This window comes from Manis pentadactyla, chromosome 18, assembly GCF_030020395.1.
Source record: "Manis pentadactyla isolate mManPen7 chromosome 18, mManPen7.hap1, whole genome shotgun sequence".
In the NCBI taxonomy this organism is placed as follows: domain Eukaryota; kingdom Metazoa; phylum Chordata; class Mammalia; order Pholidota; family Manidae; genus Manis; species Manis pentadactyla.
Window position 1 is genome coordinate 24,749,114 of NC_080036.1, and position 27,448 is coordinate 24,776,561.

General features: G+C 45.6%; 1 protein-coding gene across 19 annotated transcripts in view; it reads left to right on the forward strand.

Annotated features, from left to right (window-relative positions):
• The window catches only part of AGBL1 (AGBL carboxypeptidase 1), an 834,111-nt gene that overhangs the window by 95,313 nt on the left and 711,350 nt on the right, over positions 1-27,448 (forward strand). For all 19 annotated transcript variants that reach the window (XR_008994688.1, XR_008994687.1, XM_057494793.1 and 16 more), the window contains exon 6: positions 13,931-13,968. Coding sequence is in view for 17 of the 19 variants with exons in the window: in XM_057494793.1 (XP_057350776.1) it covers positions 13,931-13,968 (38 nt within the window). In the remaining 2 variants the exon portion in view is untranslated. The remainder of the gene's footprint in view (positions 1-13,930; positions 13,969-27,448) is intronic.

A 27,448-nucleotide genomic window follows, 5' to 3' on the forward strand; every position in this document is an offset into this window, starting at 1 on the left:
GATCTGGGGCTTCCTATCTCCAGAACTGGGAGCAAATACATTTCTGTTGTACAAGCTGTCCAGTCTATGTTATTTTGTTATTGCAGCCTGAGCTGACTAATTCACACAAGAACATGATAAGAACCTAAAATAATACAGATGTTTTTAGAAAAATGATGAAATACTCCTTTATGCCAATTTCATCCCTGGAGATTGCTGCTAAAAAATGTATAGTATACTTTCCTAGTCTTCTTAATACTTAGCAAATATACATATATGTTTGTGTGTGTATGTGTACATATATTGTTAAATACACTTATTTTTTGTTTCCTTTTTGTTTTTTAATATTGACATTTTACTTACTGTCATGCAAGTTTATTTTCATTCACAAAGTATATAGCCCTACGTCATCTCTTATCAGGTTTGCGTAGATAACACTGGGCAGATGGGTTACAATTTCTTCAACCATCTCAGTACAGGAGGATGTTGTGTGAAGTGGCTTCCACACTTCCACACTTAAACATGGGACATCTCCTGGGATTTCAGCACAACACCTCTTGGACCCACTGATCTTGAATTCTCCGGTTCTTTCAGTCTCTTTGTTGCCCTGAAAGGAGAGTTAACTGCTTGAGGCTCTCATGATGGTTGACCATTTGGCTGATGATACTTAAAGGACATGGTAACTCAGGGCATTGATGAACGAGGGTGTGCTAGACACTCATCACCTGGCCTCTGTGTATAGGAAATGCTAACTTCCCATTCTTTAGGGGCCAAGCACTTTGTTCGTTCATGCATGGACACTGCAGTGTTATGGAAATTGTGACATTACTCAACAGCTGACTTATTCCATCTTGGATGAACTCTCCTTCAAGCTACGTGGCTTGAATAGAATAAATATGACTAACGAATTTACAGACAGGATTTTGGCAACATAAATGATTCTAGCCTCCCTAGAAAAGTTCTTAAAATTTGCCTGATGTTTTCAAGAAAAGTTATTTCTCATAATTTGTTATTTGAATGTAATTTTATGTATCAACACACACTCTGCAAATGTATGAAACCCACACTAGTCATTTAATCTTTAAACCCATTTAATCCTATCAGTAAGGTTGCTAAAATAAACATGGTGATTCTGACATGCCTGGGAGTTTACACAACTGTCCTGTTTGCCAGAGCCAAGATGTTGTTGTATTTATCTTAGACAAAAGATGACCTTCACTTGGGGATTGGATTGATTTCCAACAAAGATTATTCTGTAAATGCAGTTCCCATAGGGATGCTGTTAATTGTTACACACGTATCTCAGTTTGTTGACTCAGTTGTTTGAATATCCAGATGCAATATTTTGGAATATTTGTCCAACAATTAAATTTTTCATTTCCTCATTTTAAGGCCTCATTTTGGCTTAGATTTATTTCAGGTGACAGCACATATAAGTAGAGGAAAAGAAAAAGAACTGGAGTCATTAAGTTGATGGATCAGAGACTTAAATTTTTTTTTATGCACTTTTGCTCCTGATTTCAAAAAAATCTTAAGAAAAAATATCTTTCCCAAGTCCACTTAACTTTAGCACCTCATTTATGTCATTTATTGTGTCCTTCTGGACAAAAGTGACTTACAGATTTACCCAGCTTTCAGACACTAGAGGGTGAGAGATTCCCCATGTGTCATTGTTTAAAGATGTTTGTTTTTAGTACTTTTTAGTTCCACTGTATTATTTTTCCAGAGTAATAGCCATCAACGTTTTCATTTGCTCTCAACATGATGTTGCCGCAAAGGATCACAAATTCTTTAAATTGGGAAAAAAATGCAGTCTTCCTCAACTCCCCTCCAAACACTTTCATGTATTAAAAGTACATGGCATATAATAATGGTATACTATGTATAATCATACTACTAACCATAATCAAAAGCATATTAAAGTCATATTCTGTTACATGGCATGTGCGAGTACTTATATGTGGTAACAATGGATATACGGTTACTACCATCACACGCTACTTGGATGGTGTAATTGCAATAGTCCATAGGAGAAGTCTAGTCTACAGGTGTCCTGGAAGTCCTGGAGACCTGTCTATGGGTCACCCAAGACATAGGAAAGATATTGAGGGCTTCTCTGTGCAGGGTCTCAGGACACTTTCCACATCTTTCCTTGCTTCTCCATCTCTACACCCTTAAGGAGAGGAGAGTTTTTTATGTTGGGAAGGCTACCTTGGGCAGGGGGTTGGTTAAAGACGTCATTTCACTATCATCATTCTAGTCTTTCATTCTGGATGTTACTCACAAGCACGTCGAGTCTCCTGCAGCCTCTCTGGGTTTCTCCATGTACTTCAGCATCCTTTGCTGCCGCACCACAGCTATTTCTGGGCCGTGGCTTCCTCTACTTTGTTTCATTTGTCAGTGGACTTCCTCTATTTCTTGTCTTCTAGAAATAAGTTGGCTGATGCCCTCCCACTACCTCCACTGTTAAGGAGTTGCTTTTGTATTTCCATGATGACATTAATGGAGTTTGGGGAGAAGGGGGAGTGAATTCATGTTGAAAGTTTACTTTCAACAAGAAGCCTGTATTTCTCATGCTATCTTCCCATCCATCCATTCATCCATCCATCCATCCATCCATCCATCCATCCATCCATCCATCCATCCCATCTGTAAAGACTTGCTTAGATACAATAGATATGAATTCTTTAATAATTCTAGATGGAAAAGAAATAAAACTGTGTAAAGAGAAGAAAAGCTTTATCACCTTTCAGTATAGGAAAGCCGTCAAACTTTTCATGGCACTTCTGGATGAGGACTGAAGGATGAGATTTAGAGTGGGTGACGTGTCCGGGAAGGTAGCCCAGGTCTCTTTAGGGAACCTGGATGAAAGCAAGTGGACTCTATCGTGTCTAGAAGCGTGTTGGCCCCCATTTCTCAATGGAACTGAGCAGCCTGCCCAGGACCATCGTCCCTTCCCCACTTAGTACCTTCCTATCCCTCTTGCCCTTCCTCCCACCATTCCATCTTTTCTCTGACACTTTATGTAGTTTCTAGAGGTAATGTGGGGTTAAGATTAAGGTATATTTAACTTTCGCAGAAGGCTGTTGCAATCTATTCACTTATTAGTTTATCCACCAAACATATATTTAAAGTAACTATAAAGTGGGTTCTATGATAAGTGCTCAGAGTTCAAAGATCATAATATTCTTTCTGTCCTCAAATAGCTTCTAAATGAATGTGGAGTTAGATCAATAAATAATGTACTGATGCAAAAGCTGTAATAACGGAAGGGAGGCAGTGTGATGAGAACTCCGAGGAGGAACTTTATGGAGGGTGGAGCTCTGGGCATTGGGGGAGCTGGGATTTGAGCTGGAATTTGAGCTGGATCTTGTAAGGTAGGTGGATGGGTGGGAGGGAGTTTGCCGGATGGAAATAGACAAAGGGAGGGACGGCTTTCTAGACAATCAGAGAACTCCTTGTTCAAAGCTGAGCAGAAGTGCAGGACTGTTACGTGTTGAAGGGAATTTCAAACAGCGTTCTGTGTCTGGAGTTTTCTGGGAGATTATGACCACTGCTGGATTTTATTGATAATAAATCCAGTCCTTTAAAGAAGTAGGATTGGCATTTTTTTCTCAAGACCCTCCTGTTATCAGAGTTTTAATGAGATCCTGATTTCTGAAAGAGATAAACAGTCCCCAAATTCTGGGAGTCATAGACACAGAGCCTGTCAATCAAGGAATGAGCACCAAGTCTCTGTGAGGCTTTGAGATGGACAAAAATGAGTAACTGCCTCTGCTTTCTAGAACCTTAGACTCTAGTTTGGAAAGAGTCCCCAAATCTCAGGGGGTCTCTTTCTGGGGGATAACCCTTAACTATATCTACAAGAGAGGGATGCTCATGAAACCTTTGCTTGGAGGCCGGGCAAGTATGGCTGCTGGGGCCTAAGCATTTGGCCTGAAAGAAAATGGCTGAGGAGTGCTGAGCTCACTCACGGAGAGAGCCACTCAGCCAGATCCCCTATGCACCTAATGCCCGGGTCTGTCCTGCAGGTGCGATTTGCAGACCAGCAGCAGCAGCAGCTGAATTGTTTGCAGGGCACTTTCTGAGGCCCCCACCCTGAACTTCCGAGTCAGAAATTCTGGGTGGTGGCCAGCACTCTGTTAACAGGTCCTTCGGGGTCGGGTCTGAGGCCCGACGGAGAATCACGGGTCTGGGTGACCGGTGGTGCGCTTGTCGGCTGCTATTCCCATGTGCTGCCAAGTGAGGGAGCACTTGGCAGGCCTTGGCCACACGTTGTATTTTTCTTTCCTAAAAGACCTAAGCATTTTTTTTTTTGAAGCAAGATGACTCATCAGCTGCAATGATGGTATTTTTTTTAAATAGTAAAATACACATAATGTAAAATTTACCATTTTAACCATTTCCAAGTTCAATTCAGTGGCCTGAATTACATTCCCAGTGTCGCACCAGCATCCCCACTATTTCTAAGATCTTTTCATTGCCCTAAACAGAACTCTGTAACCATTAAGCAGTAGTTCCCTATTCCTCTTCCTCTCAGCCCCTGCTTACCTGTAGCCTGTGAATTCGCCTCTTCTAGGTAGCTCACGTAAGTGGAGAGAATCAGACACTGTTTGTCTTTTTGTGGATGAAAGCCTTTAGCAGTGCTGGTTGTAGTTGTGCTGAGGGCTCCAAGCTTTGGTACCAAGCGTGGGTTGGGGCCCTGTTACAGCTCAAACAGGCCGCAGAATGGTCAGGCTTGTTTTGCACTGTCCTTTAGCTGAAGCAACATCAGATACATTTTTATTCATTCCCTGGTGAGCAAGTATCCACTGGGTGCCTGCTCTGTGCCACGCACTGAGATAGAGATCACATTCTTTCCTTTTGTGCTTCCCGATATTTCACAGGGAGATTATATACATTTATCACAAGTGGATACATACATTTAACTTATAAGAATCCAATTAAATATTTCACGAGCGGATTATATCATACATACATTTAAGTTATAAGAATCCAATTAAATGTGTGAAACAGCAACTCTTCTACTACAGTAAATATAGACAGCACACATTTGGTAACTTTTTTTCGTGTGTAATTATATACTGTACACATTATATACTGTGTATAATTATGTGCTGTACATGTTACAGTATAGGCTTGCAGTCACACATCCATGTATATTGTACTTTATGAGTAATTGAAGGAAGCTCAAGGGTAATTTTTGCTGTGAGTGTTAACTTGAGTCACACTCCTATGCGGAAAGACTCCCCAGCCTGGGAGTGCTCAGTGGAATCCCCCTTCTGCTCCTCCCTTCTCCAGATTCACCCCTTCTGTCCCGGTGTTGGGGACTCTCAGAACCTTTTGTCTGAGTCCTTGGTCCTGAGGCTGCTGTCTTGGATTTGGAAGTATTTCAAAACCATTCCCACTTTGCAGAGTTACTGCTTCTGACAGACCCGGCAGGCTGCCCGCACCCCCCTTGCCCTCGACTGTGCCGGGCTCCTGGTTCCCTGGCTCGGACAGTGGCCACCCCCATGACGCTCCCCACTGAGTACGACTAACCACTCCAGTCTGAGGCCTGGGTTTCCATTTCTCTTATAAGAATTTTCTGGGGTTGGTAATGGCTCCCACAAACCGCCTTTGACAGCATCTGCATGGAATTGGGGTGGTGGTTTTTCTTTTTCTTTTTCCCAGAGAAAAATGGACAAGTTCCATGCTGGGCACAGGATCAGGATCAACCTATGTGCCACATGGCCATGGCTTGTCTTCTTCCACCACGCGGTTTCCATTTCTGTTTTCCTCTCTCCCGTGAACATGGTGATTAGCAGGCTCCATTTGTCATCCATGTTCCCTGGTAACCTGGCCTGGCTTGTGCATGTGTGTATCCTTTTATGCATCCTGTTATTCCTGCTCCAGCCAGGCAGGAGGCCGGGACTGGAGCAGATGGCGTTCTGGGCGCCGGTGCTCTGCAGGCAATGTGCTCATCCCTTGTCAAGATCCCTGCATTATCCACCTGTTATTTAGCTAACTCTTTTTTCCCCTGCTTTCTGTTTCTGCTGCTACACCCCCACACCCCACAGCCTGTTCTCTGGCATCTCTAGGTTACATTCTAGGGCCACGTCCCACCTTCTTTCTACTCTGGTCTCTCTCTGGTTTCTGCTCTTGTCTCCCTAGAGTTCTTTTTCTTAAAAAATAATCCTCCCAAGAGAAAAATCTTTTCAAGACTTGTTAGATCATTGCTCAAGCTCCTGTAGTGACGCGTTGGCTTGGAGTGAAGTGAACACCTTTCCAGTGCTTTCCATGGGGCTTCTTTCTGCAAACCCCCTGATGAAGCTCTTTGGCCACATAATTCCCATGCTGATGGGTGGCAGGGGTGTGTGTGTCCAGATGCTGGGGTCAGACAGCCACAAGGCCAACTTCCAGTTCTGCTGCTTTTAATATTACTTCAGGCAGGTTAATTTATCTGGATTAGTCCTTTATCTGTAAAATGAGAATTGTTGTGAGAAATAACTGAGCTAATGTTACTTCTCATAGCAAGCTGTCAAGAAATCCTCTTTGCTCTAAATTCAAAATGTAGCTACGTTCTTGAGAAGATCTCTCTAGTATACGCTGAAGAACAGTCTAAGGGAGATATAGAGTAGCCACGGATGTATCAATTCTGGGACTATAGCTGTGGTTAGGTGACAGCCGATATTTGGGGTGATTTCTATTTAGTTAGATCTTTAAAATTTTTTCAACAGTGTTTTCTAGTTTTTGGTGGAAAAGCCTTGGGTTCCTTTTGTTAAGTTTATCTCCCAGAATTTTATTCTTTTTGCTGTCTTTATAAGTGAGATTGCTTTTTTAAAATTTCATTTTTGAGCTATTCATTACTCATATTCAGAAATACAGTTTTTGTATAATACCCTTTTTTCATGGCCACATTGCTGAACTTATTTGTTTTGATAGTTTTTTAGTGGATTCTTTAAGACTTTCTATATATAAGAACAACCCATCTGTAAGTACAGATAGTATTACTACCTCTTTTCCAATATGCATGCTTTCTGTGTGCTCATTAGCTGCCAGTTCATTAGCTGATTCTAGACGTTTGTTCTTGCTCAGGTCTTATATGGACACTGTATCTTAAATGACATCTTCACAAGCTCTGGCTAGAGCCTCCAGTGCAATATTGAACAGAGATACTAATTACAGACATCCTTATCTTTTTCATGCCTAGACGGAGAAAACATTCAGTCTTTGTCCACCAAGTGTCATGTTAGCTGTGGGTCTTAAGTAGATCCCTTAAGCAGGTGGAGAAAGTTCTCTTCCATTCCTAGTACGTCGAGTATTTATCCTGAAAGTGTGATGGATTCTGTCAACTGCTCTTCCTGTATTTGTTGAGATTATGGTGTGGTTTTATCCTTTTTTTCTATTAGTATGGTGGATTTTTTTCAGATATTAAACCAACCCTGCATTCCTAGAATAAATCCTGCCTGATCATTGTCTGTAGCTCTCTTTATTTTGTGGCTGTATTTGGTTTGTTCCACATAGATTTGTACTGGTTTCTACTTCTGGTCTGTTTCTGGTTTCTACTCTTGCTTCCCTAGAGTTCTTTTTCTTAAAAAAATGGAGTAGCCAGAGGAATCTTCTCAAAACTTACGAAATTATTGCTCAAAGTCCTAGAGAGACTCCTCGGCTTGGAGTGAAGGGAAAGTCTTTCCTGTGCTTTCTAGGCCCTACATGAATGGCAGCTGTTACTCCTCACCATCCTTCTTGGCCCTACAGCCCTGTTTAACTTGCTGTTATTTGACTAAGTCAGGCCTATTGTCATCTTCCAGCATCTGCACATGCTGCCTTTTGATACTTGTATGGCAGATTCCTTTCCTCCTTCATGTCTTTGTTTAGATGTTGGCTTCTCTGTGAGGCCAACTTTAGCTGACCTTTGAAAACTTGCAACCCATCCCTGCACACCTGATCTGGTTACCCTGTTCTTACTTTCTCTCTTTTTCTCATAACATTTATCATATTTTAGAATACCAATTTAATGTATTAAAAAAAACTTATTATCTATTAACTCTTTCCTTTAACTCTAACCCATTTGAGTGCAAGAATCTTTGGTTTATCAGTTTATCCCAGCACAAAGTAGGTGCTCAATATATGTTTGTTGAATGAATGAATAACATACATGAAACTCCTAGACCAGAGCCTAATGTTTGGAAAAGGTTCAACAAACATTTGATGGTGTTCTGTATTCAAATGTTATTAAACGGTAAGGGTAGAATAACTCAAAACTAAATGTTTCCTGATTTCTGGAGTTTGCAGACTGTAGAGGAGGCAGCACCTTGATTGCTGCCTTGTAAGGCCATCAGCGGAGGATCTAGCTAAGCCATGGGATTCCTGCCCCCTGGGAACTGTAAGATAAGAAAGGAGTATTGTTTGAAGCTGCTAAGTTGGTAGAAATTTATCACTTAACAATAGTAAACTAATACACATGGCAGTCACTATAGCTAGGTCATCTGAACTACAGAATATTTGACTTCCAAGAGATAGTTTGATCATCTTGTTCCTCTGCACTGGGGATAGGAACCCATTTTTCTCCAGGGATCTCTCCTGACTGGCAGTGAACAGTCCTGCAGGTTCCCCATCTGCAAACCCATATTCCTTATTCAGTGCTGGTTCTACCCATGATGCCATGCAAGTTGATGCTGTATTTTAAGGATTGTGGTAGACTTCTAATTTAACATAATTTAATTTTTCTTTGTCTCACTCACCACACCAACCCATCAGTTAGATTTTGCTCTGTCTTCTTTACCGATGAGGAAACTGAGATTCCGGGTGATCAGATAAACCCAGGACCCAAGGCCACCAAAGCGGCCGCTTGAAGCTGCAGACCCCATCCCTCCAACTGCCGATCCAGCAGCTCAGCCCCGGCATTCAGAGACCTCTGTGGCTTGCTACCCATCGAGCTCTCTGTCCTTGTCTCTGTGACTACCTCCGAGCATCTAAATCCACTCAAGCTTCAGCTAAACTGTTGCACGTACAGTCAAGCACTAGACTTAAGTAGGAGAAGTTTTTTGCTTCATTGGCTCTGTGACATATTAATCCTATGGCCTTGGACCAGTCATCAGACCGCATGAACTGTATAATCATTATTTGAGCGATAGAGAAATTGTGTTGACAGATATTTTAGATTCCTTCTAGGACTATATTAACAGGAGGAGAGTTTAAGAGCACTGGACCTGGAGTCAGGCAGATGTATACTTGTCTGTCAATGATACCTCTTGCTAGCTGCAGGAACTTGGCCAGATCACATGCCCTTTGTGAACATCACTGCTGCCATTTGTAAAACAAGATGAATAATTCCATTTCCAGTATTCCTGTGAAGATGAAATGTGATATATAATCATGTAGGTAGGACACTTAGCACAGGGCTTGGCATCTACAGGGGCTCCCCAAATAATGGTGACAACTGTTAAAGACTATTGCAAAGGCTTTTAAAATGTATTTCTACTTGAAGAAGTAAATGGAGTTGTTTACATTCTGTGGCTTTTTGCTAAATTCTTGACAAGAGAATATTTATACATTTGCCAATGGTTTAAGCTCAGCTTTTCCTGAGGAGGTGGGTGGATGTGACCTGTGGCCTCTAGAATCTTGGCAGAGCTGTCCCACCACATTGTGAAGACGGGCAGGGCAGAGGCCAGTCCACTTGGCCGTTGGGTGTTGTGGCTCTCTGGGAGCCAGATGTCCTGCAAACATTTATGAAATGACCCATTCAGTGGTGCAAATTCAGTGAAGTTGATGGGGGAGGATGATTTGGTATTTGGACTTTCAATCCCATATGGACATCCCTCTGGGAAGCTCAACAATGCGGGATGATAGATGTGCGTTTGAACTTTTAAAAAGTTTTAAAAGGTGCCCTGTGAAAAAGCCCTTTCCTGCAAAATCAGTGAAACTACCGGACCAATGAGTGCTGAACGTCCGGAACCAGCCAGGGGTGGCCTAACACCCCAAAGATGTCAGAGGGGGGCCCCTGTGCACTCACTCAGTGCAGTGGGCCTGGTTTCTTGGATTGGAAATAACTAAATATTTTCTTACTCATTCAAACTTCAGCTGCTAAAATTTTAGCTGCTTAGAGTTGGCCGACAAAGTAGCTGTTTCTGTTCTGGTGGGTTTTACGTGCTGAGTTGTGCTGGGGGAGCAGCAGAGGAGCAAGTGCTCAGACAGTGGACCGGAACTCCTCTAAATAGACGAAAAATGAAGAGCCCCTTGGTGACATCCACGTGAATGGCCCAGTGCGTGGATCCCAGCATCATGCAGGAGATCAAATGCTTTCTGTGTGCTCATTAGTCCTGTAGCTGATTCTAGACGTTTGTTCTTGCTCAGGTCTTATATGGACTCTGTATCTTAAATGACATCTTCACAAGCTTTTTCTTTTTTAAGGAAAACATTTACATCACATTCCCAGTAGGCACACATACGTACGTATGTGCATTAAAACACAAATTTTCCAGATAAATGCTAATCCTCACTACATGAAATGACTCCGATATATTCTATTCCATTCCAATTTATTCCATTTCACGAATAAAGCTAGTCAATACCTATAAAACTGATCTTACAATTCACCATGGGGTCACAACCTGCAGTTTGAAAAACACTGGGACAAGAAAAGGACTTTTAGCTTCAAAACTAAACTCCTCCCTCCATCCCCTCCCTGGTCTCCTCCTGCTCCCTGGACTGCTTATTCTCTGTGTCTCCTTCTCTCTCGCACACATGCTTTCCTGGGCCAGCCCTCTGTTCTGCTCTTGATTGAATTTCTTCACAGATCTCAACCTGTTCTCCTGTCTACAATGATCACTGCTACTATAGCAACTCACAAGTACATATGTCCAACTCTGGATCTCTCCAGAATTCTCTACCTGTTTCCAGCGGCAGTCTGAACACCTCGTCGTCTTGTGCTTCGCTTTACTGCACTTTGCAGATGTTGTGTTTCACAAACTGAAGGTGTGTGGAAACCCTGCCTGCAGCAAGTCTCTCAGCACCACTTTTTATCCAACAGCATTTGCTCACTCATGTCTCTGTGTCATATTTTGATAATTCCCACCACACTGCAAACTTTTTGTGATCTGTGATCAGTGATTACAACTCACTGGAAACTCAGATGATTCTTAGCATTTTTTTAGCAATGAAGTAATTTCTAATTAAAGTTCTGTACATTGCTTCCTTAGACACAGTGCCGATGCACGTGTAACAGACTACAGGACAGTGTAAACATAACTTTTATATGCACCGGGAAATCAAAAAATCCACTGAACTCACTTTGTTGCTGTATTTGTTTCTTTGTGGTAATCGGAAACAGAGCCTGCAGTATCCCCGAGGTCTCCCTGTTGTCCCTTGAAGCTTTAGCCCCATCCTCTCCAGCTCAGCATGCCCCCAATCAGAATGGTGATCTTCTCTACACACCTCCATTTCCCTCCTCAGTTGATTCATGGCTTTCTTGTTCTCCCATTTATCTCAGCCAAAAATTTCAGGCCATCTCTGACACTTCCGTTTTCTTTGCCTTTCATCACTAGCCTGCTATCAAATCTTGTTAAGTCTTTGCTTACAAACTTTGTCTCGTTTCTCCATACCCCCTTGACCAAAAAAATCGAATGGCCTCTTATTCCATATGGAATTGAATCTGAACTCTTCAGATGAGTGGGCTGTGGTCTCGAACCTTCTACCTGTCATCGCCCTGAATGGGCCTCATGCTGCACTGCATGTTGCTTCCCCAGTGAGGAGCTGGAAAGAAATCAACCTTCCTGGGAACGCGGGAGTCCGCCTGAGAATGTTCTCTGGGAGAATGCTCCTGGGCTGACAGGACACTGAGCTGGGGTTTCCTGCCATATGATGTCACAGCCTGGAGGCATAACTGTTTGTTATGTTAACGTGCTATTTGGTACTTTCTGGATGGTTGGGGTCTGGGAGACACCTTGAATCTTCCCCGCAACATCAAGGGGTACCCAAGCCATAGTGATGCTGTCCTCTAAACCAGCTGTTCTCAGACATTTATGAGCCTATCACATATCTGTTGGAATAAAGGCTCTGATTCAGCGGGCCAGAGATGGGGCTTAAGGTTTGCATTTCTGTTGGGCTCCCAGGGAATGTGAGGCTGCTTGCTGGTGGGAGATGCACACTTAGAGCAGCAAGCCTCCAGATGCCCCGTGGACCCATCTCGTGTGTTTGTCCTCTAAGCCGCTCTTCTGTCTGGAGCATTGTCATCTCACCCCCTTCTAACTGGTCTGCCCTCTGCCTGCTCCTCCCGACGCCAGTTTGCCCCTTACAGAAGCACCGTCTATGGATCATCATCTCATCAGTGAGCTTCCCAAGCCAAAGTGCAGTGCAAATCAGACACGCAGGCCACCCTTGCAAACCCCGCCTATGATCTGGGGCCGGGGTAGGGACTTTGCTGGAGCATCTTCCCTGCCACGCCGCTGTCTCCTCTGCTCACTCCCTCTGGTGAGCTTACGTGGTTCCTCTGCTTTTCCCCGCAGTGCTGATTTCCACTGTGCACCAGCCCAAGCCAGGCCCGTGCACTGGGGCGCCTCGACTTTCCCAGCAACACATCAGGGCATTCCTTCTTCAACCCACTGTTGCCAGACTACATGGGGTTACAAAGAAGTGGGCTGAAGAGGCTGGAAGTGGGATAGAGGAAGACACGATGGGGGAGGTAGATGACGTAGCCCACTGCGAAGCCCCACCTCACCCCGACTCCCTGCGCCTGTGTTGGTCCTACTGAGCGGGGCTCAGCCCAGCCGCGGGCTGGTGCTGGGGCTCACGGGGGCCAGGCCACTACATTGCCATTCTCCTCTGTGGGTTGTGGGAAGCGGTGATGTCCCAAGTGCTGTATTTCTACTCTATCTTGGTTTCTTTTTACGTATTCATTCATTTATTATTATCACTGCTGGCACTGCTACTCACTGTTAGATAATCTATTGCAAAGAGAATTGTCTCTCATTAAGCGCAGAGCCCAGTGTGAGAAAGCTTCTGGAGACCAAGAGGTGGGGAGGAAGCAGGTGGGCAATGAGGTTTCTGGGTTTGGGGCCCCCCAGCTCTGCTCACACGACTGTGTGGTCTCGGAAGGGTGATCCAGGTTTTTGGCCTGTTCCCTGATCCTCAGAAGGGGGTGAGAATAGAGCACTGTTTAACAGGTTGTGAGGATAAGTTACTTGTCAAAAAGGGGCAAAATACTACTATTCTTAAAACACAAACAGACAAACAAAGCTCTCCCTCCCAGAATCACACCGTAGCGTCCTCCTTGCCTTGAGGTTTTCTTCTGTCTGGCGAGCGGGTCCTTGTGTGACCCTCCCAGGCTCTGGGAACACACTGAAGGGTCACTAAGACACAGGCCAACGGCATTTTCATTCTCATATGCCTCCCATTAGGGCAAAGGTTGTGCAGTTCCTCCTTGCAGGAAAACAGTTAATTTGGAGGGAAAAACTCAGATATAATGATTTTCCACCCCAAGGAACCAGCCTTATGTTCCAGTGTGAGGATGTTTTCCAGGGTGTCCCCAGGGGTAGAGATGTTTCAGGAAGTCCCACAGTGCTGCGTCCCTGGGCCTCTGTGGCCCACCCCTCCCAGCCCATCCTCCAAAGCCCCCGGCATTTCCAGACAAATTCAGGAGACTGACAAGAGCTCTGGCCGCAATGAGCTCCAGAAAAACAAGGACCCAGCATGAGGAAGTGGGTGGAAGTGGGAGGCAAGACGGGGAGGGGAAGAGGTTTTCAGCAGCAGAGGGACCCATGAGACCCATTTGCAAGACAGACTCTTTGCTTGGCACAATGTCTGCACTTACGCCTCTTCGATAGTCAGCCATGTGATCAACAGCACGCCTGCTACCTGGTTAATAGCAGGACGGTTCAGTGACAGCAATGAGCACGCCTGCTCTGGGATCCGTGGCTAATTAACCAAGACCACTGAACACTGACTCTTACTTTTCTTTCTCTCTCCCCAGGGCAGCCACTGAAGTTCTGGCGGCTTTGCTGAAATCCAGTAAGCACCTCTTTTGAAAAGTGGTTCTCTTTCCCCTCTGTGTTCAAGTGAAAGATGCTCTTCTGTCTCCATGGCTCATTTTCAACCTGGAAGGCACTGGAGTCGTTCCTGGCTCTTTGGGGTGAGGTGGAGAATCCTGTGGCTGTCCCAGACACAGGCTGCAGAGAGTTAATACCTCTCCCTGTGGGCATGCCTGCACATGAAGCCATGTGGGGAGTCGGTTCTGCAAGGAATGTGTTTATGCAGACCTGAGGAATTCTCCAGCGCCTTCTAACAGCACCAGCAGCCCTTAACGGGTTCTGGTCAGGTTTGGTCCCAAGTGCTCTAGTTCTATTTTATAGGTAGAAATTATATATAAATAGAGCATAAGTATTATATATAAATAGAATGTAAATATTATATATATATCAATAGAAAATGCAGAAAAATTTCTATTTTAATAAATAGAAATAAACTCCAGGTTCCCAAGTGATTGTCTTATAGAAGGAACAGTAATGACATGGGGTGAGAAGCAGGATTCTTGCTGTTGGTTCCCATCTCAGTTCATGATTCTATGTTCTTGGAAAGGTGGGTGTTGGGAATTGCTTGGACAGTATAGATGCTGATGAAAATTTATATTAAAATGTTGGCTCTTTTCTCAGTTACTTGAGTGATTGCAAAAGAATAGCTGTGGGGGTTTAATTTGAGGATTATTTTCTTTTTCTTCTTCTTCTTTTATTTATTTATTTTTGCCTAGTAGCCCTGGTCTAATTACATTGGGAGTCAATTTCTTGCGTGCAATGTAATAGAAGGCACCGTGCATTTGGGAGTGAAGACGTCTTAGCTTAATGTTTTTATTTTTTCCCTGCCTTACCTCTTCATCTGTTTTAATTTGGCACCTTGGAAACTAGCTGCTTCCATTGTGCTATTTGTTTTTCTACAGGGAGCCTGAGGCCTGTGGGTAATAGGTGGACTTTAATGAAACTTATAAATACATCAAACAAATAAAAACACCTTCTTCCCCCAACCATACATCTCTGTCAGGAATGAGCACAGAGAAAGAGCCCTATCACGTGGTGCTTCCTTTTGTGGACTAAACGAAAGCACTGAAGCCTGAATTCATTTGGTTTGTTAGAACTCGATACAATACACAGGTCCACGTGCAGACGGAGTGAAGGTGGTCAGAGCAGACCAGGGAGAGAAGAGTGAGGTGCCAGGAAGTGCGTGAGATGGGGGGTGGGGGTGGAAAAAGTTGTCTGCCACTTGTGGACAAGTTAGGGCTGAACTTGACCCGGATTTGGCTTCTTGGTTTCCGGGATATACCCACTCACTCTGTCACTCCTGATCACAGGCCAGGTCTTTGAGGCAACACGGTAAGGTGGTTGTTGGACTGAGAATGGCTGGGTAAGTCAGCTGCTGAATGCCTTGGGGAGTAGCTTTCTCCTGTGCCCCCCCAGCCCAGCCCTGGCAGCAGAGAGATCTGTCATGGGAGAAGGGCCCTGAACTTACCCTTCTGCATGCACACACCGGTCTCAGCCTGTGGATCTTGATTATAGTGCATTTGCCACGTGTAACAATCTGAAAGTAATCACACACCAGTTACTATTTCCACATGACACACGATGCACGGGCCCAGGAGAAACCGAAGCCAGTGCAGACATCAACTAACCCAGGGTTAGAACATTAGCCAGGTTCTCAACACACTGACCATGCTTAGCCAACCAAGCATGCTCAGCTTTTAGAGTTTCTGTTTCTGCTCTCCCTTCAGAGCTCAGCTCAGACGTCATTTCCTCTGAAAGACCTGCCCTGACTGCCAGCTTGGATGCTCCTCCCCTGAGCTTCCACACTCTCTCCCATCTCAGCACTGATCCCACCCTATTGATGATGCTGTTGTTCCTCTCTCCCTGCGGCCCCCAAACTTCTGTGGGAAAGGATCATCTTTGTTGATCATTGTATTACTTGCATCAGCACAATGGAATGCTTGAAAGATATTTGTGGACTAAACTTTAAAATGAATGAATGATTTCTAGCATTGGCATGTATAAACATGGCAATACCAGCCCCTACTTCCTGCACCCATCAACCCATGCTTAGGACCAATGATCATAACATTTGTAGTTTTGATCATTTAACAGACTGCCAGGGAACTAATAACCTGCTGTCCTCCACATATAAAACAGGTTCTGTTGTCCCATCAGGAGGATGTATAGGGCTAATTGCTAATTCTGCTGAGGTGTCTGTGCAGATGTTTGTCTAGGTCTTAGGTTCTCCACAATACGAGAGATCCTGTAGCATTCTTCCTACCGCTGTTCAGCCTTAATGTATAGCTGAACCTTGACACCCTTGCATCTGGACTGGATGATTCTCGGTTGAGGCCTGTCTGGTGTCCTGCAGGACGTTTAGCAGCGTTCCTGGCCTTCATTCACCAGATGCTGGTAGCACTCTCTGTCATAATGAGCAAAACTGTCTCTAAGCACTGGCACATGTCCCTTGGGAGGTCAAAGTTTCCCCCTGTTGAGAATCGCAGATGTGTATTTGACCACATAGATGAGCTGAAGCCCATTCAAGGCTTCAAATGAGCCCTCTCTGAATACCTTTACTGGCATTTCATAGAAATGCCCTTCTTGCATAATTGATCTTAAACTCAGCATTGGCATCAATCTTATGTGTTCCAAAGAGATAGGAATACCAATGGCGGAAAGTCATTATGAACATGCAGAAATTCTGGATGTCTGGAGACCGAGAGGATCTGAGAACAAGAAGGGCGAACAGGTTCTGTTATGAGCACCAACTCCCCATGTGTAGTTAGAAGGATTCGGAGACCATGGCTGAGCTCAGCAGCAGAGAGGATTGTGTTTAAGTAGCAAAGCCTGCCATGGATTTGGGGAGGGGCAGTAGAGGCCATCGGTGTTCTACCAGCCTAAGCAAAGTACTGCATGGCACGGGGGGTGTGGGCAAGGATGGTTCCAGTTCATGTAGGTGGGGGTTGCTGCTGGGGAGATGAGCACCACAAAATTGCTCTCTATTACTTCAGGCTTAGTTAAGACCACCTGACGTGGACTGTCTGTCAGGGGGCTTTCTGTCAGCTGAACTTAAATGCAGCAGGTCAGTTTCAAAACCTCACCGTCTGGCGCTGGTACCTGGGAATGTTTATGTGAACCTTAGCTCCTAAAGGCACACTCCTTCTACCTGGTGATTAGTCTGGCCTTGACACTCGCTGGCCGTTGTAGTATATCTCTATGATTATGTCACAAAGGGAGAGCGTTCCTGGGTCAAAATAAAGCCTCAAGGACACATCTACCAGCTTGGGGCCAGTCCGTGTTTCTGGGCATATGAGGTCAGGGATTCCTACCAAGTAGTGGGTGGCTGTAGGCAGCCCCCATTAGTAACAGGGAAAGCGGGTCTGCTGGATCAGGGAGGCTGGAGCCGCTCACTGTGATGACGAACAGAGACAGCACCGGGTTGGCACAGCCCAGTTTCGTTTTGTGGCTACAGCTCGCTTTCCCTGAAGTGGCTGCCGTATGAGAAGCCAGTGTAAGACAGGTGGGTGGCAGGGAGAGAGAAAGGAACCACCAGCCACATTGCATCTCTTTCCCTTCCTGAGCAACGGCAGGCAAAACCAGCTTGGAAGTCCTAGGTCTCTTTTCCAAATATCTCAACAATTTAGGATGTAAAAACTCAACAGTCATGGCCCATTCCAGGGCCCTTTGGTACATGCATGGGCTAGAATGGTCCAATCCACGTCCCTTGCCTCTCCGTGTATCATTTCCCCTCCTCCCCACCCACCCATGCACAGACCTTACTTCTATTTTCCTGCATTGAGAGCTTTGCCCTTTTATGCTTTACCCTATGAAAAACATTTAGCTTTTTATTACCACAACTTAATAAAGCATTGATTAAGAAGCACTGCTTCTATTGCAGGCAGTTTTTTTTCTCTAATAAGCCCAAACAGCTGCTCTCCTTGGTGTCTCTCCCTCTTGTGATCTGCCTCTTCCCTGCCTTTCTCTCTCAGCTGTACCTCTGCTGTCTCTTATTCCTCATCCTCTCCTCCTCGTCTCACTGTCTGCTCCACATCTCCCTCTCTGTTTCTGCTCCCCACCACCCCTTCCGTGAGCACGAGGGCAGAAATGCAGGCTTGAGAAGCTATAGCATTGGAAGTGGCCCTGGGATTGGCCTGTGGCGGTGGGGTTGCCGGACTTGTCCTGGTTCCAGGGATGAATCTTCAGTTAATGCCATAGAATTCACCTCGCTGCCCAGATTTAAAGGTCACATTCTTGCAACAAGGAAACACCTAAAACACCTTCTGGGTCCAGCCCCAAATCTTAAGAAGAAGAGGATGGATTCACTTTAGGCCACTTCCCAACTTGAGAGTTAACCATTCGGAAGAGTCGGGCAGTTTGCAGAAGCTGGGGCGTGGGGAGGTGTGGGTAAAATTGTAACATTTGCAGAATATCTCGCCTGGCTTTAGTGCATTTGCATATCCTCAAGGGTGCAGAGAAGTTCACCTCTACATCAATGGGAAATTACCTGGGCCACCGAGGGTGTGTCTGAACCTGAGAGCTTAAAGGGAGGGGCTGGCTGGCTGGCTGGCTTGCTTCCTTCCTCCGGAGCAGAGGAAGGAGACGGCCCTGGACTGCAGTTTGTAAGCAATAAACGGGTTTTAAACTTGATTTCTCCCTTTGAATGATTTCAGTTTTTAGAGGTATTTTGCCCTGGGATTTCCTCTCCCTGGACTTTCAGGAGGGGTGTTGCGAATCAAGGAAGGAGGAGAGAGAGATGCAAGCCAGCTAATGGGAAGTCTGGCAGGCAGATGAGACTTCCCACAGATTTCCTAGTTAATGCTGTGTCTGGCTGGCCCACAGGGACTGCAGTCAGCCTGTTGCTGTGGGTGGCTAGGAAGGGAGGGCCTTCTAGTGCCTAGAGCCCTGATCGTGGACAGGCACCTTCATACCCTCAGTGGCCATCTACTGTGGCCTAGCAGTCGGCAGTCCAGGAGCGGGAGGGCCTGCTGGCCAGAGTCCCTTGACCGCAGAATGTCAGAGAAGGGCCATTTTTAAGATGCACCAAACTGAGGGTTTTGTGGAATTTCTAGGAGCTCTGAGGAGTTCTGAGATGGGCAATCTATGTTTTAGGAGGCTGGGCATTGTGAATCCTATGATCTTCGGACCATACAGAGGTAGCAGTGGGTCCATGCAGTCCACATGCACAGTCTGTGTTCCCACCTGGGCCTGGAATCTGTTCCCCTGGCTTCTAGGTCTCTGACCTGCCTTGGCAAAAGCATGGTGCCCCGGAGTTCTGCCCACACAGTGGGCACATGAGAACCACGGAGTCAGGCTAGCAGAGCTGGGAAAGACCTTGGAGGTTGCTTAATGTAGTGGAGCTCAAACTTTCTTTTTTTTTTCCTTTTTTTTGAATAGCGAGCTCTGAACCCTGCCTGTCCATCTCCCATTGATCCTTCCAACGTGTCACCTGAGATACAGTCACGAAAATATAGGGCTCCAGAGAACCCAAGAGCTAACTCATCTTTTAAAAATGGAAACATATTTGCCATGTAACATTGTGTTAGTTTAGCACATGTTGTTCTGATACATTTATATGTTGTAATGTGATTGTCATTATAGCAATAATTTGTACCTCTAATCACATCACATTATTTCGTTCTAGTGGTTGGAATAATCCAGAGCTCTCTCTTAGCAAGCTTGATGGTTACAATACAAAATTGTTGTCTATATCCCAGAAAATTAGTTTTAGGCACCTCCTCTTCTGGGTGGATTTTCACATGGGGAAGTGGGGGACCAGCGAGAGGGAGTGACCCATGCAGATCTCTGAGACTTTGAAGGGCTCCTGTCCAGCTAACACAGGCTCCCTCTTTAGGTCATAGAACAAATACCTCCATCAGAGGTTCTCTGAGTCCTACCCAAACCCCACCTTCGCCCAGCCTTAGAGTCCCTGGGAAATCGTTTTCAGATCCCTGTATGTCTACTTCTAAGAACTAACTATACTTGTAATTAGTGATTCCTGTACTTTTGCATATATGTATGTATGCATTTTTGTGTATATATGTATGCATTTTCCCTACTGGCTAAGGCTCCATGAGGGCTGGGTCTCTACCAGATCCCTCACACCTCGCCTTGGGCTGTGCCCAGAGGACCTGTCAACACATTAATATTGACTGAGGAAGGATTCCAGTTTCCCGACTTACGCCTCATACATATACTTTCAATATGCCTTAGTTGGAGAGGCTAGCCCAATTACCGTCTCCGGAAAGAATCACATTGTGTTGTGATTGTAGACCTGAATGCTTTTCTTCCTCCGTAACCTCTGGAGAACATGCAATATATTTCTCTGATGAGCCAAAAATCTGCTTCAAATAATATTGATAGATATTTGCATTTGTCACAGTGGGATGGGCTGCCTGTGATCAATGACCATGGAGGAATGCAGAATAACATGCTGCATTCATCTTGCTGTTGGATTGAAGTAACAACAACAAATTTTTACCGTTTATGGAGTCCTTAGGGTGTCCGCCACTGCCTATACATTTAGCCTACCAAGGAGGTATCATAATCTCCATTTTGCAGGTGTAAGAACTGAGGTTTGGGGAGCTTATTGAGCATACACAGTCTCTGGGCTACAGGGTTTACTGCCAGTCTCTAGATGCCTGGGGCCTGCTCCCTGTGACTTAAAGAAGAGATTAACAAGGGTAGATTCATTTAGTCCAAAGGACGGAAGACCAGAAGCTGAAAGGAAGCTAAATAAATACTTGCTAAGCAGTAGAAGGACTTTTCGGGTGAGAGCACCTGTCATTTAGTTTAGAAGAGAGTACCTTACATGGCCGGCCCCCATAAGCGTCGGAATGGGAGCTGCCAAGAAGTGCCCAACACACCAGCGCGGCTGTGCCAGGGGCCAGGCTCTCTGCTGCGTGGCTGACCGTCAGCCGAGGCTGGTGAATGGTGGGGTGAGGGGAGGGGAAGAGAAACGAGTGGGAAGAATCAGGCTGCTGTTCCAGCATGCCGTGTTCAACTTGGCACACTGCTTTTTTTTCCTGGCTCAGAGTTCAGGCCTCTCTGCCAAATATTTTGTCTTTTGCATAAGTACATAAAACGTTTTTAAAAGTTTAAGCGCAGGATGGTACCTATCCCCCTCGTTCGCCTTCCCTGCCCCCTTGGTCAGACCCGGTGGTTTGGGTGGGTGGACCAGCCAGACAGCACCACCCGTAGTTCCTCTTCCCGCCATGTGGTGGTGCTGTTCTTTTAGTTATCTCGGCCTCGGCCATCCAGTATTTATTCTCGGTGAGTAATTTGTTTATCAGCAGGTTATTTTAATCTAATTTTGACCGTATTTGCTATTCCACACTATCTGCGCTTCCCAGCGTTAGCAGTTTGCATGTCTTGAAGGAAATTAGCTGAAGATGGTCTCAGAGGCATTTGCTCAGCCATTATTTAAGGGAGTTGGGAGGAGGGAGGCAGGCCGAGTGCGGCCGGGGGTTGGAAAAGCCTCTGGCATTTGCAGCCTTCCCAGTGATGTGAGCGTGATTGAAGGGGACTGCCGGAGGGCGGGGAGCAGCCCAGGCAGCGGTGTGGAGGCCTGCCTCTGATTAACGGAAGCAAATCTTGCAGCCACCTTTCTTCCTTGCCTGTGCTGCTAAGACCCAAGACACCACTTGAGGAAACTGTCCGTCTGCCTTCCCCACACCCACAGACACCCCTCATCCCATGTGAGAATGCGTTTGCTGCCAGCCCTGGACGCAGTGGAGAGTGGGGAGAGAATTACTGGGTATTAACATAGCCACGATTAGGATCATGGCTACCTGCAGAGCCCTGGCATGTGCCGGGCACATTACATCCCCATTTTACATACAAAGAAGGTGTAGTGAGGGGAGGTAAAGGATTTTTCCCAGGGACCCACAGGTGGAGAGCTGCAATTTGACCTCAGTCGTGATTGTCTCCGGGGCAGAAAATCATGTTTCAAAGATGATTCCCACCCTCCACATAGAGGCAGAAACCTGGACTCTATCGATGGGCTGTGTGACCTTAAATGTGTCCTTCATCGTTCTGCTTGCCTTTAATTTGGTTTTCCAAAAATGAGAGGGATCCACAAGGCGAGGAGTTAGAGAATCTTGTAGGAGAAGAATCCTTTTTTTAACAAATGAAATCTTAGGAGGAAATGACTTATCTAAAGTGGATAAAATGGGAATACAAGGGGGAGCCCCTGTAACTGACGGCCTGACCTTTAACTCGCCGCCTCCCCTTTCCGTGGCTCTTGAGCAACACTGAGAAATGTCCACGGAGGTTCCTTATGGCTTGAAGGAATCAAGTTTGAAAACTTCTGAAATAAATATTCTCAGGGACACTTTCAGACCTCGGTCTGCTGTCTCACATTACAATTTAAAGATGGGTGGGAGCTCCCTTTAGGAGGTTGGAAAAGTGTGCTCTTTTATCTGGTGGTGGCCGTAAGGTAGAGCCAGTGAAGTCTGACTCGGAGAAAGAGCCAAAGCATATCCATCCTTGAGCCCTAGTCAAGGACCTCTTACTTATTCTTCTTGGGACTTAGAGGCCTAATTACGTAGTTACACTGAATCTAATTAAATGGAAAGGTTCAGCATCCAGTGGGGATTATAGTGGTTGTTCGAATGGGCAGGATGGTGACTGTGGTGCTCAGAGGCACCCACACTCGGTCTAACGGAGCTATAGATGGTCATGGTAGCTACATAAAATATTGTTGTGATGAGACTGCAACCAATCCTGGTTCTTTCGCCCCTGCAGGGGGCTGTCTTTTAACCAGGTTATCCTGTTGTAATGGAAAACTGGGAAACCTGGACTGGATCGCTGACGGAAGAACCAAGCAGCACTCAGAGGTCTTGGAGGGTGGAGGTTTATTTCACATGGGTGAGCTTGGAGGAGAGTGATCTCCAAAGGTCTGAGCCCCAAGCACAGGCAAGGAGAGCAATTTATACCTTCCCAGTTCTGTATTTGTGGCATTTTGGCACAGGGCAAGCAGGGTAGAAAAAGAACCCAGAAAGGTCTCCAGGTGGGGAGGGGCTGAGATTCTCCTGTGGGCTCTGTTGGCCATGTTGGGTATGTTCGTTATCACTGTGATCTGGCACTGGTTTAAGAACTAGTTTTTCTGCAGGGCTTTCCCTGAGTATCTGCCCGTAAGTCTGGGCCATGGTGTTCTTTCAACAGCCATATGAATGCCTCTTCAAGGAGGCTCAGGATCTTGGGTGAAGGTGTTGTGTGTTTGCTGAAAGCTCAAAGCTCTCACTTGCTAGGACAAGACGCGGTGGAGGATGGTGCTTGCACAGTGGTCTCGACGCTGGTTCTCCTGAGGCTATGGAGTCAAATCATAGCCACAATGGGCGCGTTCCTTGGTGACTTTGCTATAGTTTCCTTCTCTGTAAAGCGGTGAAAATGATACCCTCCAAGGATAATTACTAAGGTTTAAACAGGGGGCTGTTCATGTCATGGGAGGAAAGTGGTAGGTAGATCTTAGCACATCTCTACATTGATCTCTAAAGATCAACACTCATTTTATTATCACCACCACTTGGAAAACCCTGGGAGTTTCAGGAATCAGTCATATGAAGGTATATGGTCTGTTGCAATGTCAAGTCATCTCCCAACACCTCCCTGAGCATTAGATGATACACAGTTGTTTTCAGTGTCTCTCTTCTCTCCAGGAGCTTTTTCCAGAAAAGAAGTTAAAAAAGGAGCAAAGCAGATTCAGCCCATTCAGCTTATTTTATTGTCATTCCAGGGAATCAGGGGTTAACATCTAGGAAGGCTGCGCTCTAAAGGGTTTAGATTTTAGAATTTGTAACATCCTGGCATAATGAATGACTGTCTGTGGATTGACAGAGATAAAGCATCACAAAGATTTAAAGAGATAGGAAGATAAACATCTTGCAGCTCTGAGGGTATAGGATAGTATGTTCCCAGATTTAGGATTGACTGTACAATTATTTGTTTATGTCAAGGTGTAAGTCAGATGTTTCTACAGACTTCTAATAATAGCAGTTTACAAAGCACCTTTCCATATATGATCCCATTTAATTTTCACTGCAGTCTGCAAGACAGGGAACTATTTAACTGTTGTATAGCAGTGGCTCTTGTGAGTGATTTGCCCCGAGGGACCATTTAGTAAGGTCTGGGGACATTTTTGGTTGCCACATCTGGGGGTGCTCCTGGCATCTAGTGAGTAGAGGCCAGATGCTGCTAAACTTCCTATACTGCATAGGCAGCTCCCCACCCCTTGCCAAGAAATAATACCCAGCCCCAAATGCTAACTGTAGAAGGTCGAGAAACTGTTCTTTAGAGAAAACATGGACATGCAAAGAGGTTGACTCATTTGCCCAAGATTGTGTAATACGCACTTGGCATATTGGGACTAAAATCTGTATGTTCATGTCACTCCCTGAGGGTCTCAAACCTTTTATTTAATTTTTTTAAAGAGAAATAGAGCTGTTTATTTTTAAATGAAATAATTTGCAGAGCAATTGCCTGAAAACAGATGATGGTGAAGCAGTGGGGGTTAGAGACCCCGCTCAGCCTCCTCCTGGCCCCTCCCTCAATCCAGGGACACACAGCCTGGCAACCACTGTCCCATCCCCCCCATGCAGTGATACCCAAAGAACAGCAGACCCCTGGCACTCCCAGACCTTCTGATTTCCCTGGCACCATTACATTTTTGTAAGTAGGGGATGACAGCGTCCAGGCTGTGCTTCAGTAAGCTGTATCGGGTAATGGAGGCAGAGAGGCCAGTTGGGAAGCTCTTGCTGGCACAGGCAGGGTGGTAGGACAGAGGACTGCCAGGCTCCGGAGTGACAGGAGTTGAGTTAAAACGAGGAGCCTGTGCTTTTCCAGGGATATGCAATCGGATGACCTAAGGCCAGATGGCAGCGAGCCAGGAGCACAGAGGATCCGCTCTTTGCCTCACTGCAGCGCACCCTCTAGGCCTGGAGGCACAACGCAGCATGAACCAATTTGCATGTGACGTTTGCAGCACTTTGCAGATTGGTATTCCTTCAGTCCGTGTTGCTTGTCTGTACCCTGGCCAGAAGCAGGCAAAGCCACGGACAGGCAGGTGTGTCACATACCAACTGACACAGAAAGGCGGGCGGGAAAGGTCTCTGTTTTCCCCCTTCCTGGAGTAATCCTAACTTTCTTCTCTAGGTGTCATCTTCTGATGAGTGGACAGTGGAAATGGCAAAGTGAACCCAGGAGGAAGCCTTTCTGAAAGGACCCAAAGGGATAGTGGGAGGGGTAGGATAACTCCTGGGATAATTTAGGTCATGCAAGTGATCATTATTTAGGGCTTTCTTGCAGAGGTGACAAAACAAGCAACTAAAGGGAGAGTGAGGAAATCTCAGCCTGACAGGTCCCTCACTTTTGTACAACCCACTGTGAAGGGTATCAAAGTGGGGGGTGTCACACATTCTGACCCCTGCCTTCCTTTTCAATCACCTCTTAGTGTTCCCTCCCCTCCTCCGTCTGGCTTTATTCCCCAGACTTTTTGTGATTTTCCTCACCAAGTTTGGGCTTTTCCAGTTGCTGTGCTCTCAAGATTTCTAGAATTTTCTGCCCCAGGTCTCAGCATCCTGATACCTTCCTACCATTCAGGTCTCAGCACTAACACCCCTCTTTACAGGGTCTTCCCTGGCCACCCCAGTTTAAAGTAGCTTCCCCGCCTCATACTCTAGCTTCACTGTAGCATTTATAACTATTTGAATTTTCCTATCATTTTTCCTTTTGTGTGTGAGCCTATTTGGATCTGCATCTCATGAACTCCCCCATGGGAATGCAAGCCCCTTACTGGCACAGACACGGCCCATCTCATTTCCTGCTGCAATACCCCAGTGCCTACAGTAGTGCCTGGAACATTCTGCACATAGTAGTTGCTCAATAAGCATTGAATGCATTAATGGTGGCACCTCAGGTTTTGTGTGTATGACCATGGTTTTGGTGGATAATTTGCTGCCTGCCCAACCACAGCAAGATCTGGCTTTCAGGACAAAGTGCCTCTGCTTATTTGCATATGCAGAGCAAACCTATCAAGTGATCACCTCTTGCTGGGAACCAGCTCATTTTAGAGAACCTTTAAACTAACGATACTGAAAAATTAATCCTATTTCCTCAAATCTAAGAGGTCATTGACTATAAGAGGCACCATTTTTCGTGTGCCACTAATAGTGAAAAAAACACTGCCAGTTATCAGTGAAACGCCCTCATTGGCTAGAAGCCCCTTTATTTTGGGAATGCTAAAATGTGAAAAAATATATGCCTCAGGACTGGTGAAGTACAGGATGAGATCGCCTTGTCGTAGGGGATGCAGAGGAATGAGCAGTGGGAGTCTGGATTCTGGATCACGTCAGTGTTTGCAGCCCTTTCTCTTGCAGTGTTGCAGTCTGATACTCTCTCTCAGACATGCTGTATTCTGGGGACTTGCAAGCCCGGGGCATGTGGGGTAAGAGCCCTTTGTGGATTCAGAGGCTTTCCTGAGAGCAGAGAAATTCCTGTGGTCTGGGAATGTATGGATGGAAAAGCATTAGAAGGAACTGGTGATTAAAAAAAAAAAGGCAGCCGAGTTTAGATTCAAAACGATGTATGAAAGCTAATCCCTCTGGTGTCTGCTCCCATTCCTGGAGCTGAGGAAGAGCATCTTTAAGTGTAGGAAGGCAGTCAGTGGGAAAACAAGAGTTGCTTGAAACCAAATTTACTTTCTAGGCAAGTCTACTGAAATGTGTCTCTTCTACAAGCAGAAAAAAAAAATACCTGCTGGCTAATTCAGTATCATTATTTTTCCTTGAGCTAATGATAATCGAGTATGATTTCCATTACAGATGACATTAAGATTAGTTATGCTGCAGTACATATGCTGTTGCTCCTCCTGTGGGACAGAGCCACCACCGCGGCTGCCAGGGGCGGCCCCGGGGGAAAGGGGGAGCCGAGTCGTCCCCTCCTCTTGCAGGGCGCTGCGCTCCTGCTCTGGGCTGGATTCCTGGGCTGAGTCTCAGGAAGGCCCTCAAACATCTCCAGTGACCCGAAGAGCCTCAGGCCGTTTACTGGGACCTTTAAATCTGGAGTTGCCTGCTAAGCATCAACTCACGCCACACCTTGGGGGCCTGGTGGGAGCTGAGCAGGTGGAAAGGTGGAATAAGTGGGTTGGGTGGAGAGGCTGAGCTCAGTGAGGTTTGGTTAAAAGCCCCTCCACACCTCAGGCTTCACATGTTGCCACCAGCTTTAGCCCCATCAGCCTTTCCAAAGAAGTTTGTTCTCATGGTAATGGGTAAAAAGTCTTTGGTTGTAAAAAAAGTGGAAACTGTCCTAACCAGCGTGGAGAGCTTTGGGGATAACAATGCAGGATGTCAGCTTTGGAGATAGATGGGGATTCCATTTGAATCCTAGAAATGCCCTTTATAGAAACTCTTCAGACTTAAATAAGTTTTACCTTCTCTCAGCGTCTGTGTCTTCATTTATAAAAGGAGGAAAATAATGCTCCTCTC